This window comes from Capricornis sumatraensis, chromosome 1 (genome assembly GCF_032405125.1).
Source record: "Capricornis sumatraensis isolate serow.1 chromosome 1, serow.2, whole genome shotgun sequence".
Taxonomy (NCBI): domain Eukaryota; kingdom Metazoa; phylum Chordata; class Mammalia; order Artiodactyla; family Bovidae; genus Capricornis; species Capricornis sumatraensis.
The window spans coordinates 151,304,526-151,325,396 of record NC_091069.1 but is presented as its reverse complement, the minus strand read 5'-3'; the positions used below and the strand labels follow the sequence as shown (position 1 = coordinate 151,325,396).

General features: G+C 40.9%; 1 protein-coding gene across 1 annotated transcript; it reads right to left on the bottom strand.

Moving 5' to 3' along the window:
* Positions 1 to 1,347: 1,347 nt before the first annotated feature.
* On the bottom strand, positions 1,348 to 16,469 carry LNP1 (leukemia NUP98 fusion partner 1). The gene is made up of 3 exons (XM_068964966.1): positions 16,296 to 16,469; positions 5,681 to 5,911; positions 1,348 to 1,531 (listed from the first exon to the last, which is right to left on the bottom strand). The coding sequence occupies exons 1-3, from the start codon at positions 16,452 to 16,454 to the stop codon at positions 1,382 to 1,384; spliced, it is 540 nt and encodes a 179-aa protein (XP_068821067.1). The 5' UTR covers positions 16,455 to 16,469; the 3' UTR covers positions 1,348 to 1,381.
* Between the last annotated feature and the right edge of the window lie 4,402 nt (positions 16,470 to 20,871).

Genomic DNA, 20,871 nt, shown 5'->3' with positions numbered 1-20,871 from the left:
AGATAGCCAGTGGGAAGTTGCTGTATGACACAGAGAGCACAAATCCAGCGTTCTGTGACAACCCAGAGGGGTGGGATGGGGAGCGGAGGGAGGTTCAAGAGGAGGGGACATATATGTATACATATATATAATATACACTTATGGCTGATTCACATTGTTATATGGCAGAAACCAACACAACATTGTTAAGCAATCATCCTCCAATTAAAAATTTTTTTTACTTTTTAAAAAAAGAATAAATAGGGAGATTTCAACTATCTCTTCTTCTAGGGAAAAAAAATAGAATATGGGCTCAATGTGTTTAATTAACCTGACTGTGGTGATGGTTTCACAAAGAATGTCATATACATACACGTCGATCATCATGCTGGACAGTTTAAATATACACAAATTTATTCATCAATTATACTTCAATAAAGCTGGAAAAAGAATAAAAAGTGCCTGCTTCAACAGCACATACAGTAAAATGGAACTTCTCTGGACCCACAGAAGATTAGCACAGCGCGTGTGTAAGGGTGACGTGCAGGTCTGTGTGAAGCATTCCGTATGTTTCAAATAAGTCATGGGGTGTAATGTACAGCAAGGTGGCGATAGTCAACAATACTGTACTGTATATTTGAAAGTTGCTAAGAGAGTAAGTCTTAAAAGTTCTCATCATCAAAACTATAACCCACTTCCAAGTCCTGCTTTTCTCATTCACATCTGTCCATTTACAAGCAAATCACACACAGACTAAGTCAGGACCCACTGCCCAAGGGAAAAAGATGTCCTGCCTCAGGTTAGGAACAGGAGTCAGAATGAGCTGAGCTCTGGCCCTAACTCTGATTACCACCTCAGCAGTGAAAGACAGAACTTTCCTAAACTCCAGTTTCCTCTGCCAGCAAGTAAAAAGACTACACCCCACCTCGGGAGTGGTGAGGACTATTTCAGGTCATGCATTCAAACTCTCTGCATAGTACCTGGCACCTTTAATTACCAGTTCTCATTAAATAATGGCCATTAGACATATATAATAACTTCTAGTAAGGAGTTCGAGTCACACCAATGACTTTTATTTAAGCTTATTTGTGAGGCTGATGTGGAAGAAGGGTTGGTGAAGATGTGTAGGTGGCTCTTTAAATATCTCTCTTTATATTTTCAAGAATAACTTTATTCTATTAAAATACCTTTTATTCTTTTTATTTCCCTAAAAGGGCAACAGAGCAGCTCATACTCTGAAAAGCAGGTGGGGTATGATGCAAGCTGTCTTGGGGAGCAGCTGAATCAACCACCCACCTGAGTCACTCAGCATCTGCAGACCCTCTTACAGGTACCGTTCCTGGGTCTGGTAAATTGGGGCTCAAAAAACACAGCAGCATCGGTAGCATTTGGAAGCAAAGGGTTATTTGAGCGCTTTTTCAGACAGGGTGGGCAGGTACGCTCCTCCGTGCTCTTCCTCCCTAGAGCTCCTTTTTTCCTCCACTTTCTTGCGAGACCTCACTTCCAGAAACCGGTGTTCTCTCTCATTTCTCTCCTTTCTGCTCTCAGGTCCCTGATAAAGAAGGGTTAGAAAAGGGTAGATAGCTGACAACATTCAACATTTTTCCTAATTATCAGAAATGCACGAAACTCTAATCGTTTAGGAAACTTTCACATCTTAGTTTTTAGTAATAAATTAGCACAAGCCTAAGGGTGTTGCTAAAGCTTTAGTCATAAATAAAGGAAGAGGGGCCCTGGGCATCAGCAGATGGTCTGTGGAGGAAACTCAGCCTGCACATGACTCTGTCTCTAAGGCACAAAGGGATGTGATTTCACAGTAAAATTAATATTCTTCTGGTACTTTTTGAAAAAGAATGTGGCAAGGGAATCATACATTGAATGATTCTAACCTCCTCACAGTCACTAAGGCTTTGCACTAAGTTTTCAGATAAGGACTAGGTAAAGAATGACGTGTCAAGAATAACATTCAACCACACTAACATTCCCCAACAAGTTGTCCAGGGGTCCACATTCAATGATCAAATGAACACATACTGTTGTTCTAGGATGGGGTGATATGACACCAACTAGACTAGAGACCCTACTTCTTAGATTCTACACCTGCGTGGAGGGAGGCAATCAACTAATAAGACTGAAAGGAAATTCAAAAAATAACAGGCAGTATAAATGTAATGATAACTATAAATAGGGTGACGTGATAGGGAACTGTGTGGAGACTGGGGGCAAGGGGGGAGGTGTGCTTCTTTGGTTTCCATGGTCAGAGGGTTACTTTCAAAAGAATTACTTACAAAAGATGAGTACTGATAAATGTGGTGATGGTATCTATTTACACTTCAGTTTTTTAAATAAATAAAATTATGATTCCCCCATCATCCACTTGAATTGGAAATGCTGCAGAACTCCTGAGTGCCTAAGAGGTGAACATAAGCAGTAGCACTCAGATGAGCAAGGTCATGACTAGCCCAGCAGGGTGAGTTATGGGGATGTCTGGTTACTGAGGGGGTGTTATCCTCTGTACAGTGTAAAATTGTTTTCATACTGAGATTATCTCATTTCTATCTATAATGGTCCACTAGTCAAAATCAGAAAGCAAAACAAATGATGACGCTGAGATACAGGTTAAGAGGGGCTTAAAAATTGTACTAGCCCTGTAAATGTGCCTCCAGATTATTTTCATTAGTTTCAGCACTTGTATTAAATCCATCAATCTGCTCATAATTCATATTTAGCAGCCAGGAAAGTCCCTAATCCTTATAAGAACAGTATAAAACAGAGAAAATATAGTGATGATTATTTGCAATTTGGCTTTTTCCTCATTGAGAATAAAGACTATGTGAAAACTGCTCATAATAATGACCTGAAATATTTTTTTCTTATCTTATCACTTAGAAACAAAGTGAGAAAAATTATTTTTAAAAGCCAGTTGAGTTTTTCAATGTCAAAAGGAAAAACTTTCATGTTGTTGGTCATGAACAGATAAGAAAGCAGTTTTCTGGCTCTTCTTGATGCTAAAAGATGTAAAATTTAAATCCACATAGTACTATACATTTGGCCCCCAAATAAAAGGCAATATACATCATTTTTAAATTTGCTGACAAATCATAATTTTTAATGTAGTTAGTTTCAAAAAATTGCATTAACTGTTAAACAGAAAAATGTTTTAAAGTATGCATTTTCCAAATTGTTTTATTTGGAATGAAGAAAAATTTTAGAATATAAAAATAACATGAAATTTAAAATATTTAATTTAAAATTATTTATCATATATATTGATCACATAATAGGAAAAGAGTTTTAATGATTTTGTAAATTCCTAGCAGGTTTCTAGGTTATTATACAGTTGTCCCTCAGTATCCTCAAGGGGACTGGTTCCAAAACCACCTACGGGTACCAAAATGCATGGATGCCCAAGTTCACAAGTGCAGAACCCAAGGACATGAGGGCCAACTACATATAACTACGAACAGAGTTCTTGAGTCAAAAAAGTTGAAAAGGCTGCCTTGGTTATCTTGGCACTCAAAAGGAAGAACTTGAGAAATGAATGAAACAAACATTATTATATTTTAAGGATAAGGTAATGACATCTCTTTAAGTAAGAAAATTGATTTCAACATTACACACTTATGTAAACAGATGACATGATTTTTTTCTGTGGCCATCAGAATCAACAAAGAATTGTTCTGATTAAAACTTTTTTCAAAACATATTTATATTCTTCCTTATTCTAGAAAGAATTTAAAGCAAGTCAGTTCCCTGATTAATATAATTAATGACTTTAACAAGCAGTTTGGAAATAGATGCGAAAAAATGTTTCATTCCTGCCAAAAACTCATAATGTGAATCTAATCATGAGGAAATATCAGATGATTTCAAACTGACACGAAAATCAGTTGCAACACATGATCTGGAATCTTGATATAAAAAATATTATTGGGACAACTGGAAAAATATGAATAAGGCCAACAGATAAGACATTGTGTTGGTGTTCATTTCCTGAGTTTAATTACCATACTATATTTATATCCTTGTGCCATTGTTTGGGGATGGGAAGGAAAGAGAGAATAAACGTAAATGGGATAATATGTTCACGTTTAGAGGGAATCTAGGTGAAAGGTGTAGTCTTGGCACTATTCTTGCAACTTTGTCTGAAAGCATATCTAAAAAAAATATATGAAAGCATATGCTGTCTTTATCTTTCATAAGACTGGCTGGTTATGTTTTAGAATGAAGCTCAGTTTGAAATCATCTGATATTTCCTCATGATTAGATTCACATTATGAGCTTTTGGCAGGAATAAAAGCATACCTAAAAGCATATAAGCATATCCAAAAGTCTGAAAGCATATCTAAAAAAAAAAAGTATTAAAAAAAAAAGACAAAATAGAAACCCTTAATAAGGTTTAGACACAGTAAGTGACAGCTGTTCACTATTCCTTCCTTATTCCTTTTTGGATCCAGTAGAGATAGCACTTACTGAAGGGGAGTCATAGATATACAAGGTCACTGTGAAAAAAGGGAAGAGCCACCGTGAGGCAAAAATGCACAGTGACAATCCCAGCAGCCAGCTCAGCTAGGCAGAAAGCATGGTGCTTGCGGGATCATGAGGTGGGAAGCCCCTGAGTGTCTTCCCCAGCCAGTCACAGAGCGCAGCTCAAGATCCAGGTGGATCTAGCCTTACTTATTCACTCCATCTACTACATGGCAGAAACATACCATTATTCTTCTTTTGCAAAATAAAACCAAAATCAAAGACCCGTCAAAAAAGAAGTATGTTGCTCAAGGCTGCTCAGTGAACACACTGCAAAGTTGAAAAACTAACCTCCAATTAATTGGTCTCTAGTTTGGTACTTTATGTATCAGTTTGGGCGTCATCAGTGGTGCTTCTATTCTTCCCCCGTTTCCTGCCTGTGTTTCCCTTATGCCTCACTTGGATTCCCACGAGGCCACTGTGACCACTCCTGCTCCTGCTCTCCATGGTGTCCAGAGAGTTCCTTCCGTGTGCTTTTTAAAGATACAGGGGGCACAACGCTATCACAAACTATTTCCTACCAGATTACATAGGAGAGGACAAGAGCATTAGGGACAGTTTTTTCTTCTTCAAATAGTGAAAGGAGAACAAATCACAATTATTTGTAATAAGGGTGATAGAAACAGTCTCAAAGAACTAGAGGACATTGGTAACAAAACATTCCAGCCAGTACTTCTTCAGGAATTCTTCCTACACCGGATGTCTTTAAATAATAATAATTTAAAACTTTTATGTACATCTGGGCTATCTAAAATGGGTGTCATTTTCCAAAGATCTCAATGCTTCTGCTGCTGCTGCTGCTAAGTTGCTTCAGTCGTGTCCAACTCTGTGCCACTCCATGGACTGCAGCCCACCAGGCTCCCCCACCCCTGGGATTCTCCAGGCAAGAATACTGGAGTGGGCTGCCACTTCCTTCTCCAATGCGTGAAAGTGAAGTCACTCAGTCATGTCTGACTCTGTGTGACCCCCATGGACTGCAGCCCACCAGGCTCCCCAGTCCCTGGGATTTTCCAAGCAAGAGTACTGGAGTGGGGTGCCATTGCCTTCTCTGAAAGATCTCAATGCCAAATTGTAAATAAGAAGTTAGATTTATTCTCCTCAAACTGGGAGAGTATGAACCCTTTGAGTTTCCTTTTCTAAGACAGCTTAAATATTCAATAACTCTGTTACATACCAAAGAGACGGAACGTTTGGTTCTAAAGCACAGTTGCTGTTCAAAGGAGTCTGAAAATGACTGAATTTTGGAATGGGATCTTCCTTTTGATTCCAGTGGCTCCTTGAATGACCCATCCCCTGAGCACTTTCTGTGATCCCGCACTTGAGCGTGGCATCGAAATCCCTGGTCCTCATAAGAATACCTTCTAGGATGGCTGGCAGACGACATCATTCTGGGAAACACAGGAAACTGGGAATGCAGAATAAAAAATGTTACAATATAAACAGACTGCACAATATTAGCACAGAGACAGAATTTCCATAGATTACTAACCAAATGGATCTCATGTTGAACTGAAATTTTATCTTCTTGATCAGTAGGACCTTTCTACAGCAGTGAGGCAGTGGAGTCAATTGGTCAAAACATTAAATATCCCAAGATTAGCTTTGTTGCTCCTGTATCATTAGGGTGGTATAATCAAGTGTCCCAAGCCTTAAACTGACACGTAAAAAAAAATTTCAAAATAATCAAATGAAAAATTTTTTTAAGCCATAAACATTAAAAAAAATAATACAAAGATGAATAGTTGTGTGATTTCTGTATGGAGAAGGAATTTCTAAGAGCAAAGAACAATAGAAGAAGTCAAAAGGAAAAAAATTAATTTAATTACATAAGTAAAGCTAATAAACATGAAAACATAAAATGATGCAGTGGACAAAAAACACAAAATATTTGCTACGAGTTACTAATATGTAATAAACACTCTGAAGATAAATAAGTATATCCACATATACGTACAAACATAGCGGTCAGATAACACAGTGACAGCAATAGAAAATGATCAACAACAACTGGAAAATGATCAAAAGACAGAGTTCAGAGAAGCCAAACTTTTCAAAGAATTGTGACATTTGCTCTCTCAATTTCTCTCACTCTCCAAACCACTCCAATCCAGCTTTTGCAACCACATGTTAGGATATTGGTCTCCATGTTGCCAAATGCTGTGCATGTTTTAGCCTTTCGTTCTTTATGTAGCTTTCAACCCAGGTGCCTAGGGAGCCATTCTGAAACAGTCTTTCTCTTGCCTTCTGCCATGGCACCTTCCTGGTTTCCCGTTCACCTTTCTGCCACTGTGTTTTAGATGTTTGCTCACTTCTCCCTTCTATCTGCTCACAACTGTTGGAGTCCCCAGCACTCTAAACCAGTCCTCCTTCCCTTCCTTTGCTTTCTCACTTAACACTGTCTCCCCAAATGTCTCACCCCTAGACTTCATTTTCTATCTATATCCTAGTTTCCTCATTTATACTGACTTCTCCTCGGAGCTTCTGCCCACTCAAAACTTCTCTTGGTTTCCTATAGGCACACAACCTGATCCGTCCAAATTCGAACTCATTGCCTCTCCTCCCCAAACCTGCTTCTCAAGTGCCCCTCAATTTAGAAAAGGCACCGCCATTCACCTGGTTGCTTGGGCCACCTTCCACATCCAATTGCCAAGTCAGTAGAATCCACCTCTCAAGTGTCTCTGAAAACCACTGACTTTTTTCCAGTGTCACTGTTACTACCCTAATCCAAGTCATCATTGCCTTTTGCCCAGATTACAGTAGCAGCCTCCTTCCTAGTTGGAGCTATCCTGGGTTCACTCTTACTCACTTTATTTCACTTTCCCCACAGCAGCCAGCATAGTTAAAACAACCTCAACAAACACACCCCATCATGCTTCATCTTGCACCGCCCTCACCTGTTCAGGGACACAGCCTCACTGGTCACTTCCTCCAGCTCACTTGCTCCTAGCCAGCACAGGCATTTTCACAAGAGGTCCTCTCTGGCTGTGACCCCACCCCTTCATGGCATCACCAGCTAATCGCACTTCACTCACATTGGAAACCACACCCCCCAGAAAGCCTTGCCTAGCCCCTTGATTGGTCCAGGGCCCTGAAGCACTGTTAAGACACTCTTCCTGAGGTCTCATACTTCTTCATGACACTTTTCACAACTGTCGTTGATCTTTTGGTTAATTTTGTTACACGTCTCTCTTCTCCAGTAGACTGTGTGCTCCACCGTGTCAAGGGCTACATTTCATTCTCTCCTAGAAACTCAGTACACAGCACTTTGCTGCCTTCACAGCATGAGTTTACTAAATATACATTCAATGAATAAAAGTATAAAGAATGAAAGAAAAAGAAATACCAAGTGGTGAAAACTGTTTAGGCTTATTAGTAGTCAAAAACTGTATTAAAATGAAAGAACATACAATTTTGCCTTTCAGGCAAAAAAAAAGGTGGTTGTTGTTGTTGTTGTTTTAATAATACTAACACTAGCAAGTGTGCAAGGGGATAGGCACTGTCATTCCTTGCTGGTAGCAGGACTATAAATGGATACAGCTTTCTTGAAAAGCTGTTGACAATATGAATCAAAAGGCTTAAAATAAGGTCCTCATTGCACATGGGCAGAATTGCGTCATCCCTCCCCGCCAACCTGCCCCACCAAATTCACATATTGAAGCCCCATGTGAATAGCTCACCATGTGACTGTATTTGGGGGTAGGGCCTTTAAAAATTAACTTAAAATGAGGCCATCAGGGTGGCCCTAATCCACTCTGACTAGTGTTCTTACAAGAAGAAGAAATTGAGAGATACGAGGGACATACTCATATGGAGGAGAGACCACATGAAAACACAGGCAGTAGACGGCCGCCTGCAAGTCAAGGAGAGAGGCCTCCGAAGAAACCAAAACTGCGGACACCTTCATCTTGGACTTCCAGCCCCCAGAGCTGCGAGGAGATGAATATCTGTGGTTCAGGCCACCTAGTCTGTGGTGTTTTGCTATGGCAGCCTGAGCAAGCTAATACATACATCTAGAAACTCGCTCTCAAACAATAATCAGAAATATGGTTAAAGATTTATAAAACTGCTAAGATACATGAGGTAAGTCTGTACATATTGGTCCATTTACTGTAGGTCAGACGTGGTGCTTGGTGGAAGATAAATTGAGGAGCAAAACAGAGTGTCCCCCTCTCAGATCATATGTCTACATAGCAGATAAATGCTAAATAAATGGGGCACATGCCGGCATCCTTGGTCAAATGCTATAAAGGGAATGTTCAGGGTAAAATGAGAGGTTAAGTAGAATAAAACCTCATATATTTGGGTGGGTGTTGGGGTAGCTGAATCAGGAGAGACTTCTGGAAGGTATGACAATTAAGCGACAACCTGAAGGATAAGCAGGGTTCATTAGGGAGCAGAGAATGCTTAAAGAGGAGACCATGTGTGCAGAAGCCCTGCCACAGAAAGAGCCTGCTGACGTGGAAGGAAGAGAAGCCTGGTGGGGAGCGCCTGAGGGGAGTGGGGAGTCTGGGATGTGAAGGCAATGAGGGGCTGGAAATCAGGGGACATCATAAGATGGGTAATCCTGAAACACACCTAAGGGTGACAAAAGGCTTTGTCTGTGATCTGGGGTCATTTTCTTGCTTTTCCTGTTTAGTATTGTACATGTTTTCTATACTGATCACTTATTATATTGTCAGTAAAAAAAAAAAAAAAGAATAATAATACACTAAAAAATTGAGACTGGGACACAGAAGGACAAATACTTCATGATTCCACTTATATCAGAATTGGTCAAGCTCCTAGAAGCAAGGAATAGAATGGTGGGTGCCAAGGGCTGGGGAGGGGTATACTGGGGCAGTTGCTAACTAACAGGTATAACATTTCAGTGCACTGGTTAAGACTCCACGCTTCCCCTGCAGGGGGCGCGGTACCACCCTTTGTCAGAGGACTAAGATTCCACATGCCTCACGGTGCAGCCAAAATAAATACATAAATAATAAGTTCTAGAGTTCTGCTGTACAACATTGTGCCTAAAGGTAACAATACTGTATCATATACTTAAAAATCTGCCAAAGAGGGTAAATACATGTGTTACATGTTCTTACCACATCAAAAATCTTAAAAATAAAATTTAAAAGATGTGAGACTGGGAGTGAAATGTATGTGTTTGTACAAATGTTCTCTTCCATTGAGAGGCATAAAAAAATGGCAAGGGTTTCCATCACAGTGTAAATAAAGTGTACCCTTAATATCTCCTTATGTCAGATGAAATTTCCAGCTAGTCTGTTTAGGTGTGGAAGCTTGTGAGAAACAAGCTTTAAAAGCACTCTTATTGGTAACATAGAAACATATATTACCATATGTAAAACAGATAGCCAATGGGAATTTGTGTAAGTCTCAGGGAACTCAAACTGGGGCTTGGTGACAACCTAGAGGGATGGGATGGGGAGGGAGGCGGAAGGGAGGTTCAAGAGGGAGGTGACACGTGTATACCTGTGGCTGACTCAAATGCAGAAACCAACTTAATACTGTAAACCAATTATCCTTTGATTAAAAATAAATAAACACACATAAAAAGCACTTGAATTGGTTACATGGAAATTTTCCCACTTTTAAAAATGTTTTCTTAGTAAGCAAGCTTTGCTTTTGGAATTCTATATGCCCTCCTAATGCAATTTCCCCCACAAAGACTTGAATCAATGCCCTAAATAGCTTTCTTTTTTTTTCAAGGTGTGGAATGTCACCTCCATGTCCATGGATCAACCTGATCCATCCATCTCCTGTGCTGTGACGCAGGTCCTCATGTGAGGCATGGGATCCCCCACACTCTGAGCTCATGACCTGGGCTCCCCGGCTCCCAGGCTCCAAAGCCTGCAGCAGGCATGGACTTGTGGGACAGTTACCACCCAGGAGTTAATAGTGCTGACTCTCACTAGAAAATAGTGCTCTGAACAACCTTGCTATTTCCCACAGGGATACCAAAACACCATTTCTGTCAAAAAAAAAAAAAATCCTATGCACTCTTGACTCCAAGCCATAGGTTCTTGCCTTTTGAAAATCTATTTATGTAACACCTTCACTCTAAGAACTACTTGAAGTTTTTTATTCTGGGTTTAATTATAATCACCCTTCAATTGTACCCCTCCTGCCCTCTGAGTAAATGCAAGCACCTGAGCATGATGAGAAAGAAGTGGGGAAAAGATCCAGGTGTTGAGATAATCGAGGCCCATGTTGAATCTTAGTGCACTGTGTGTTATCAGGCACCCTGGGGACCAGGCCTTATCTCTAATGTCTGAACAAATCCTACAAGGGAATCATTCTTCCCCTTTCACAGATGAGGAAAACGAATCTTAGTGTGGCTAAGAGACTTCCCTAAGACTTACATGACTAGTGACTTTACGGAGAGGTAAATGCTTAAGCATAAGATGTCTCTTCCTTGGATTATTGTTGTTGTTGTTGTTTAGTGACTAAGTCACATCTGACTCTGTGACCCCCACAGAATGGAACCTGCCAGGCTCCTCTGTCTATAAGATTTTCCAGGCAAGAATACCGGAGTGGGTTGCCATTCCCTTCTCCAGGGGATCTTCCCAACCCAGGGATCAAACCTGCATCTCCTGCTTGGAAGGCTGATTCTTTACCACTGAGCCACCTGGGAAGCCCCTTAATCAGATTAATAATACCAAACTTTTATCTTCAACAATAGCAACAGATTCATTCTAAGTGAAACATGGCTTTAAATAATGTACCAGTTATAACAAAATCCTGTTACAAAAGTAATAATAATTTGTAGGTCTTTGGGAAATAGTCTAAATGAATTTTATATGAGGAATATTAACTGCCTATCAACAGAGCTTCCCTGGTGGCTCAGAGGATAAAGCGTCTGCCTGCAAAGCAGGAGACCCGGGTTCGATCCCTGGGTTGGGAAGATCCCCTGGAGAAGGAAAGGGCAACCCACTCCAGTATTCTAGCCTGGAGAATCCCATGGACAGAGGAGCCTGGCAGGCGACAGTCCACAGAGTCGCAAAGAGTCGGACACGACTGAGCGACTTCACACGCACATCACACACATCAACAGAGCCAAGAGATTTATAAATTAGTCAACTAGCATTATACGTTAACAGCATCAGGAAAAAAGATTCAAGTGTTCAACTGGTAAAATGGTAGGCCAATACCATCCACTGGACCTCCTTTAGAGAAACTAAAAGACAATTTAAACTCTGACACATAAGGAAAAAGAGGAGGAGGAGGGAGAGGAGGTGGGAAAGAGAGGAGGAGGAAAAGTGCTTACTAGGTGCCAGGCACTGTTCTAAGCACACTGCACACATTACTCACTGAATGCTAACAAGACCTGCATCATGTATGTACTGTTTTCATCAATCCCATTTACACAGAGGGACTCTGAGACAGAGAGGCTATCCTGCCAGTAGTAAACACTGGGAGGCACCTCAGAGCCCTCACTCTTACTCACTCCACTCTGCTGCCTTCCCAGAAACTCCTCTATCTAGGCATCTATTGATAGTAGAAGAGAGGAAACAAGTCCAGGGAACATTATGATAAAAGCTCCCCTGTAGAATTGTCACTGATGCCCGAAATTTATTACCAATTTCTCTGGGTCAAGTTTGTCTCCTCTTGAAATGGAATACAAATTTAAGCTGAAAAACAAGGAACCACATTAGTCACGAAACTTTAGGGCATTCCCCTCTCTTCAAGTGTGAGAAACCCTCTAAGGGGGCCAAGGCCCACCCTACCCCTGTAGTGAGCAACTACTGGAGAACCACCACTGCAGTGAGATACTACAGTGGTGAGAGTGTGCAACAACCCTTAGGTCGTTCAGTCCAGTTCAGTCGCTCAGTTGTGTCTGACTCTTTGCAACCCCATGAATCACAGCACGCCAGGCCTCTCTGTCCATCACCATCTCCCGGAGTTCACTCAGACTCACGTCTATCGAGCCATCTCATCCTCTGTCGTCCCCTTCTCCTCCTGACCCCAATCCCTCCCAGCATCAGAGTCTTTTCCAATGAGTCAACTCTTCGCATGAGGTGGCCAAAGTACTGGAGTTTCAGCTTTAGCATCATTCCTTCCAAAGAAATCCCAGGGTTGATCTCCTTCAGAATGGACTGGTTGGATCTCCTTGCAGTCCAAGGGACTCTCAAGAGTCTTCTCCAACACCACAGTTCAAAAGCATCAATTCTTTGGCGCTCAGCCTTCTTCACAGTCCAACACTCACATCCATACATGACCACAGGAAAAACCATAGCCTTGACTAGACGGACCTTAGTCGGTAAAGTAATGTCTCTGCTTTTGAATATACTATCTAGGTTGGTCATAACTTTTCTTCCAAGGAGTAAGCGTCTTTTAATTTCATGGCTGCAGTCACCATCTACAGCAATTTTGGAGCCCCAAAAAATAAAGTCTGACACTGTTTCCATTGTTTCCCCATCTATTTCCCATGAAGTGATGGGACCGGATGCCATGATCTTCATTTTCTGAATGTTGAGCTTTAAGCCAACTTTTTCACTCTCCTCTTTCACTTTTATCAAGAGGCTTTTTAGCTCCTCTTCACTTTCTGCCATAAGGTCAATCAAGGGAAAAAAATTAAAATTAGATATATCTTCTACAGCTTTCTTCCCTGGTAGCTCAGCTGGGAAAGAATCTGCCTGAATGCTGGAGATCCTGGTTCAATTCCTGGGGCAGGAAGATCTGCTGGAGAAGGGATAGGCTACCCACTCCAGTATTCTTGGGCTTCCCTGGTGCCTCAGATGGTAAAGAATCTGCCTGCAATATGGAAGACCTGAGTTCGATCTCTGGGTTGGGAAGAGCCTCTGGAAAAGGAAACAGTTACCCACTCCAGTATTCTGGCCTGGAGAATTCCATGGACAGAGGAGCCTGGTAGGATACACTCCATGGGGTCACAAAGAGTGGGACAAGACTGAGAGACTTTCACTTCACTTCACTTCTGCAGCTTTAAATTGAGACTATAAAGACAGAATATGAAATTAGTTAAAGGTGATTGTTTTTAAAAAGGGGGAAAAAAAATCCCTTGGGGTGCAGATAGGTAAGAGGTTTATTTTGAACCCTCTCAAATGATACCATGTGGGCCAGCACATGTTGTGCCTATGTGAGCATCAAAGAAGCACTGAGAAAGCCCAAGGCCAGAGAACTCAGTTCCCCCTTGAAGAGGTCTATCATCCAGCATAATCCTCACTTCCACTAGGCCCTAACTGTGTAGAACAAGGCTAAGAGAACCACATTAATCTGAAGATGACTAGAAAGTCAAATCAACTATTTAAAATTCACTTTCATTGAGTAGAATAAATAAGGGATATGGAGATGTTTCTACTTCAAGTTTGTATTCATGTGACAATGGAGGGAGGAAGATTTGTTCAATAATGAGAAAGAAGAAAATATTTTTTTTTTCACACAAGCACCTCAGGACAGTAAAGTTAGATTTTTAATTTGATGTAAATCAGCAATCACAGATTATAATGAGTCTTGTCAAAAAGTAGTGTGTGTTCTCTATAATCCAAGAAATTCGTAATAAATTTCAGGCAGCAGAGACAATTCTACAGGGGAGCTTTTATCATAACGCTCCATGGACTTGTTTCCTCTCTTCTACTATCAGTAGACACCAAAAGTAGTAGGGTTCTCTAAGATGGAGCAAGCTTTATACCTTGTCTACCTCATTCTTTCTGCCAAATTTGTATTTTCCACTAGCTTGGACAGGCCACAAGCACAGATGCCATATATGTCTTCTTTTCCCCTGTAATCCTATTCTGCCTTGAACAACAACTGGCGCACAGTCGGTGTTCAATAAATATGTTTAATGATTTAATGTTCCATCACTATGGTTTTGTAAGAATCGTGAGGCTGAAGAGCCATAGTGAAACCACATGCAAATAGGAAAGCAGGGGAAAATTCTTCGCATGAATATAAAACTGATGGATGTAGGCTACTAACAGGTTGCAACCAAGGGAGGAGCCTTTGAGTGGAGCAGTGGGGAGAGAAAAAAAAAAAGATAACGCTAAGAGTAAGCTTTTTTCTTTAAAGTTATTTTTTCTGAGCTCAAAGCAAAACACAAAACTTGAAAACCTAATTGTTCTCATATCTCTAAAGTAAGAAAAATTTGAGCACATTTTAGAGTCAGGAAAAGTTAAGTATACAACTACAGATTCCCTTCAGAAATACATGGCATTGTGTGAGTAGGGATGAAGAAGCAGGCCCTCCATTCTCCAGGACTCTGCCTATTTTGCCCAGGGTCCCCCAATCTGCGTTCTGTGTTTCGTGCTTTCTCTACTCAGTTAGGTCGTCATGTTTCACCTGTGCTTTTATTTCCTTACATAAACACATGCTTTCTGCATGCTAGTCTGCTAATTATGGAATTGTCAACTCAGAGAATCTAAACAGGTTAACTCGGCCAAATGCCCAAAGCCAGTATGAGCAGGAAAAGATATATGGACCCTCTTTAGAAATGTTATACAAAGAAATTCTGCTCTTCTCCAATAGTTTAAGGCAAACAACAATGCAACCCCCAAGTGGATTCTCTAAATAAGGTAGATCATCCTAGTTTTTAAAGTCTAATAAATGCTAAAATCTATTCAAGAAGCTATATTTTATGTCATGTTTATTTGTTTTCATATTTTGGTGGCTCCAAAGGGCTGTTGTGACAAACTGTGAACCTCATTTTTTTCTCTTTGTTTCTCTCTGGTTCTCACTATTTGGCTAAACACTAGTCATATTCCTGGTTCACTCATTATGAATACCTCCTTCAGTGTGGGCCATAAAAGATTAAAACATGAGCATAATAAGCAAGGGTTTATTTTATAACAGACTTATGGAAAGTGAGACTAGAAGGGTTCTCGTAGATCATCCAGTGCAACCTCTGCCCTTTTTCACTTGAAGAACCTGGAGTTCAGTGAAGTGTTGAAATGCACACTTGGTCCCTGATTATGCTTTTTAAGAGAACTATTTTCAAATATTTGTGTCTCAAAGAGGTCTCATTCCTCAAACTTGCTGATCATTGGGAGTAAAAGACTGCTTTACATGCTTTAATATACTTCACATACATTATGCTTCTGGGAACTTTGGAGCTAAAAATAAAATAACATCACTCCCAAACCTTAATTGGTTCTGGAGTTAGCATAGCAGGGGGTTGGGGAAATATTCTCTGGTACCTGAAATTCTAAGTGCACGTATACCCACTGCCGAGTCCACACCTGGTCAGGTCCACCCATTCCCCCCTCAAGAGCTCTCCTGTCCCCTGCCTAGCCATGGAAAAACAGTGCTGAGGGTGTTTAGAAGATTGGCTTTTTCTCCCACCAGGAAACTAAATGAGAACCAGAAGAAAGAGTACATCAAGTTGACCAGGGGTAGTGATTTATTAAGTAGAATCCCCAATTCCTTAGATGCCACCAAATAGTGGAGCTATCTGCAGTATTTCAAAAAGACTGCTGGAAATCAAACAGTGATCCACACCAGTGCTACACAGACTATAACATCAGGTTTCTTTCCTTTGGCTCGAATTATATTACCTCTCAATAGGATTATCCCAGGCTTATCAGGAGCTCTGAGTAGCAATTAAATATATCTTAGGTTGCTAAAAGTGAAGGAATCATTACTTAATAGATGAAAATCGGGTCCCTTGGAGGACAAGATAAAATGATAAAAGGGATTTTTTGTGAGTATAAAAAAAGGTTTGGAAGCACTCATTTTAACCAAAGAAAACTTTATATCATAGGACCCTCAAAAGAATTGAAGAGAAACCCCCTCCCCTAGTTTGGTTCTCCCCTGGTTCCATTGTAACAACTCACTGGGCAGGGCAGGGAGCTTTTCCTGTAACTGGCGTCTTGTGATCCACGGCGGTCCCGGACTCCTCGCTCATCCTCCTCTATCCAGCTGTGACCCCAGAAGCTGCTCATCCATTTGGCAAAAGACACATCATCATCATCATCGTCATCTTTGTGCTCCATGTAAAGGCGCTTCAGAATATCCAAGGCCTGTCCCTAAAGCTAGCAGAGAGAAATATCACCCAACAGGGCTGACTCGATGAAACCCAGGATCTCCCCAAGAGACAAAACGAAACTGATGTTTTCAAATGGTCTCTGATAATGGAATCCTTAAAGGAGAAAGATTTACTAAACAACCACTTCACAATCAGGCAGCCTCTGGTAATGTCTATTTATAAATTGTGCAGCCCACAGTCCCCTCCCCTCCCCCTGTCTTTTTAAATTGAGAGGCTTTTTAATCCTTCCATTGCTGGGGTTGTGCCTCGCAGCCGAAGGGTGGGAAGTACAGTCCACTGCCTGGTTTTCCCTGTGCTTTGTTGCTGATGGCATGTGATGGCCTCTCCAGCTGTCAATGGTGATAGAGCATGACCCTCATAATATGCCTGTCAGCTCCAGGCCAGCTCTAAAACGGGGCCACTTACAAGGGACAGACTGCAGCCTACAAGATTGCCGGCTAGTGGTATGTCATATCTAGAGCCAGATTCTCCTAATAAATAAATTTGATACTGAAATAAAATATAGCTCCTGGGGCAAAAAGGTTTTTTTTGTTTTTGTTTTTGTTTTTGATGTGCTATTTATACATGTACAAAGGTAAAGGATATACATATGCAATGTGCAAATCTTAAGTGTACGGTCTGATGAATTTGTACATACATATACCCCTCTAATGACCCACAACTACTCAGGTGAAGACATTCCCAGTACCCTGGCAGTCTCCCTCTTTCCCCATTCTAATCTCATCTCCCTCCAAAAGGTTAAGATTTCTGACCTCTATCACTGTAGGTTAAGTTTGCCTGTTTGGACCTTTCAATGGAATTATATAGTATGTTTTATTCTGTGTCACAACATTATGTTAGTGAGGTTTATCCTCGCTTTTATGGTAACAATAGTTCATGCTACATAGTATTGTACAGTATGATTATCCAACTTTTTAAAAATTCAGTCTACTATTGATGGTCTTTTGGGGCTGTCATATTTGGGTTGTTTCCCTTTGGGGCTGTTATTAATAGAGCTTCTGTGAACATTAGAGTCTCTCTTAGTAGGCTTTTTCTTCCCTAAGGTAAGGAGAATATTACATTTATTGAGCCCCTACTTTGTGCCAGGTATGGAGTCAAGTATCTTATATATGTTATTTTCATCATTAACAAACCTGTGCTTGGGGTATTTTCATCATATTTTATAGATGAGGAAATTTAATTTATAGATCATCACTTTCCCAAGGTGAAATTACTTTTGAGCAGCATAGCCAAGTGTGAAGCAAGAAGTAAGCCCAGGTTCTCTCCACTGTTCTGCCAGTATTTCAAGAAATTTTTGATAAATTTTATATTTTTAAATAGAAGCATTCTTGGACATTTTCCATATAAAGTTTCTTCCTTGAGCTGTAAAAATTGACTTAACTATAACCAATGTTCCTAGAGTACTATGCTACAACTTACCTTAATAAGGGAAAGTAACCAGTGCACAAGATGGCTAATATTTTTATTGTTTGCTTTAAATTATAGGGTTCATGCTTGTTACTTTGTAATATTTTTATTAAAGAATGGAGAAAGTCTGGCTTCTCAGTGACCCAGATGAGAAAGGAAAATCTATAATTCTATATCATCACTGTTGGTTGTCTCTGTCATTAAAGAAAGAAATCAGATAATTTTCCTTGGGGAAACAGAACCAGGTTTGTCCACAAAAGATGACTATGGAGGGACTTCTTTTTTTCTGTTTCTCTTAAGACAAAACTGTGTTTTCTTCCAATTTCTGAAAAAAAAAAAAAAATCTGGGCAGGGGGTGGAGAACCCAGAGCAGATAATATCTAATTACTTCAAAGTATTGTAGGGGAAAGGAAACAGGACTTCTTCTTCTTAAAACCTCTTTGAATAATATCTGTCTCTTGCACTTCTGAGTGTGAAAGTCATTCAATCGAGTCTGACTCTTTGTGACCCCATGGACTATACAATCCATGGAATTCTCCAGGCCAGAATACTGGAGTGGGTAGCCTTTCCCTTCTCCAGGGGATCTTCCCAACCCAGGGATTGAACCCAGGTCTCCCACATTGCAGGTGAATTCTTTACCAACTGAGTCACCAGGGAAGCCCAAGAATACTGGACTGGGTGGCCTATCTCTTCTCCAGGGGATCGTCCTGACCCAGGAATTGAACCAGGGCCTCCTGCATTGCAGGCAGATTCTTTACCAGCTGAGCTACCAGGGAGCTCTCCCCTTAACATCCTATGTGCTCATAGGGTATGAGTGCTCACTCACTATGTGCTCACTCCGTCATATCCAAGTATATGCGACCCTATGGACTGTAGTCCCCGAGGCTTCTCTGTCCATGAGATTTTTCCAGGCAAAAATACTGGAGTGGGTTGCCATTTCCTACTCCAGGGTATTTTCCCAACTCAGGAACTGAACCTGAGTCACTTGCAACTCCTATCTTGACAGGCAGTTTCTTTACCACTAATGCCACCTGGGAAGCCCTTAATGCCTTACAGGCAAAAACAAATCAGATATTGGAAATGTGCAGAAAAAAGGTATGTGTTTATATATATACATATACATACATATATACACATACACACATATATATATGAATTTATTATGAGGAATTGGTTCATGAAATTATAGACTGGAAACCCCACAATCTGCCAGTCTGCTAGCTGGAGACCCAAGAAAGCAAGTGGTGTAATTCAATCTGAGTCCAAGGGCCTCCATGGAAAGCAAGGATGTAAGTCCCAGTCCAAGTACAGAGACGATGAGATGAGATAGCTCAGTGCAAGCAGTGAGGAAAGAAAAAAGGGTGAATTTCACCTTCATTTGCCTTCTGTTCTATGCCAGTCCTCAACTGATTGCATGATGCCCACCCACAATGACCAATTTACTTTACTGAGCCCACTGATTCAAATGCTAATCTTATCTGGAAACATCCTCACAGATATCTCCCCAAATAATGTTTAGTGTAGCTACCCCCATAGCCAGTAAAATTAACATATAAAATTATCACAAAGGAACTAATCCCATTCCCAAGACTCCACCCTCAGGATCTACTTATCTTCTAAAAGGCCCCATCTCCAAATAACATCTCTCACATTTAGAATCAAGCTTTAACACAAGAACTTTGAAGGACCGCAGACATTCAGTTCACAGGAAGCTGCCTACATGACCAGTACCCAGTAAAAGCCCTGGGCATTAAGTCTTTAATGAGCATTTGAAAAATGTTTCACACATTTCATTTCACACTTACTGCTGGTAAAATTAAGCACATCTTATGGGAGTGAAATGGAAAGGGAATTTTGGAGGCTTATTCCTGGTATCCTTCAGACTTCACCCAATATGTCTTTCCCTGATTCTATATCCTCTCAGTGCCAATAAATTTTATCCACAAGTACAACTATGTGATGAGTCTTGTGGATTATTCCAGCAAATCTCTGAACTAGGGGGTGGCAGTTGGTGTCAAAAGTAGGATTCACTAAAACAACCCCAACTCACTGAAATGTGGCTAAAGCAGTGTCTGGAAAAAGGATGAAGGGGACATAATAATAAACTTTTGATGCAAACTGGCTACCTAGTCATCTGTGGTATGAAACATCAGCAGAGATGATGTCTGTTGTGAAAGGTAAAGATTACCTATGGAATTTCAAAATGATACAGGCAAGTCCAGGAGAATCCGCTCATTGAAGGTATTGATTGCTTTTGGCAATGGTAGCTAAAGTGACAAGATTAAAATTTGCAGTTGCAACCTGGATGATGCCTTAGGGTTTTGTTCTCTCCTCCCAGTGGGAGGGGAAAAGATTGTCAGTGCCAAGGCTAAAGCAAGCTTCAGATAAACCAGAAATAAAGGGGAAGGGAAAAGCAATACTCTGTCCTCTGGTACAGCTGCTGCTGCTGCTGCTAAGTTGCTTCAGTCGCTTCTGACTCTGTGCGACCCCATAGACGGCAGCCCACCAGGCTTCCCCATCCCTGGGGTTCTCCAGGCAAGAACACTGGAGTGGGCTGCCATTTCCTTCTCCAATGCATGAAAGTGAAAAGTGAAAGTGAAGTCACTCAGTTGTGTCCGACTCTTAGCAACCCCATGGACTGCAGCCCACCAGGCTCCTCCATCCTTGGGATTTTCCCAGCAAGAACACTGGAGTGGTGTGCCATCACCTTCTCCGTCTGGTACAGCAGCCCCTTACATTCCAGCTGGGATTTCTCAGCAGCTGTAATGCCAGTCCTGAAAAGTGTTCAGGGGGTTGTACAAACTTGCAATGAAAAAAAGGAAGAGGAAGAGAGAAAGAATCTGGATGTATGATAAAAACTGATGTAAAATACTATATGCCTATAATATCATACATGTTAGAGGGATTATCCCAATCAGGGAAAGCTCCCCAATAAAAGGTGTTGGTAGAACATAAAA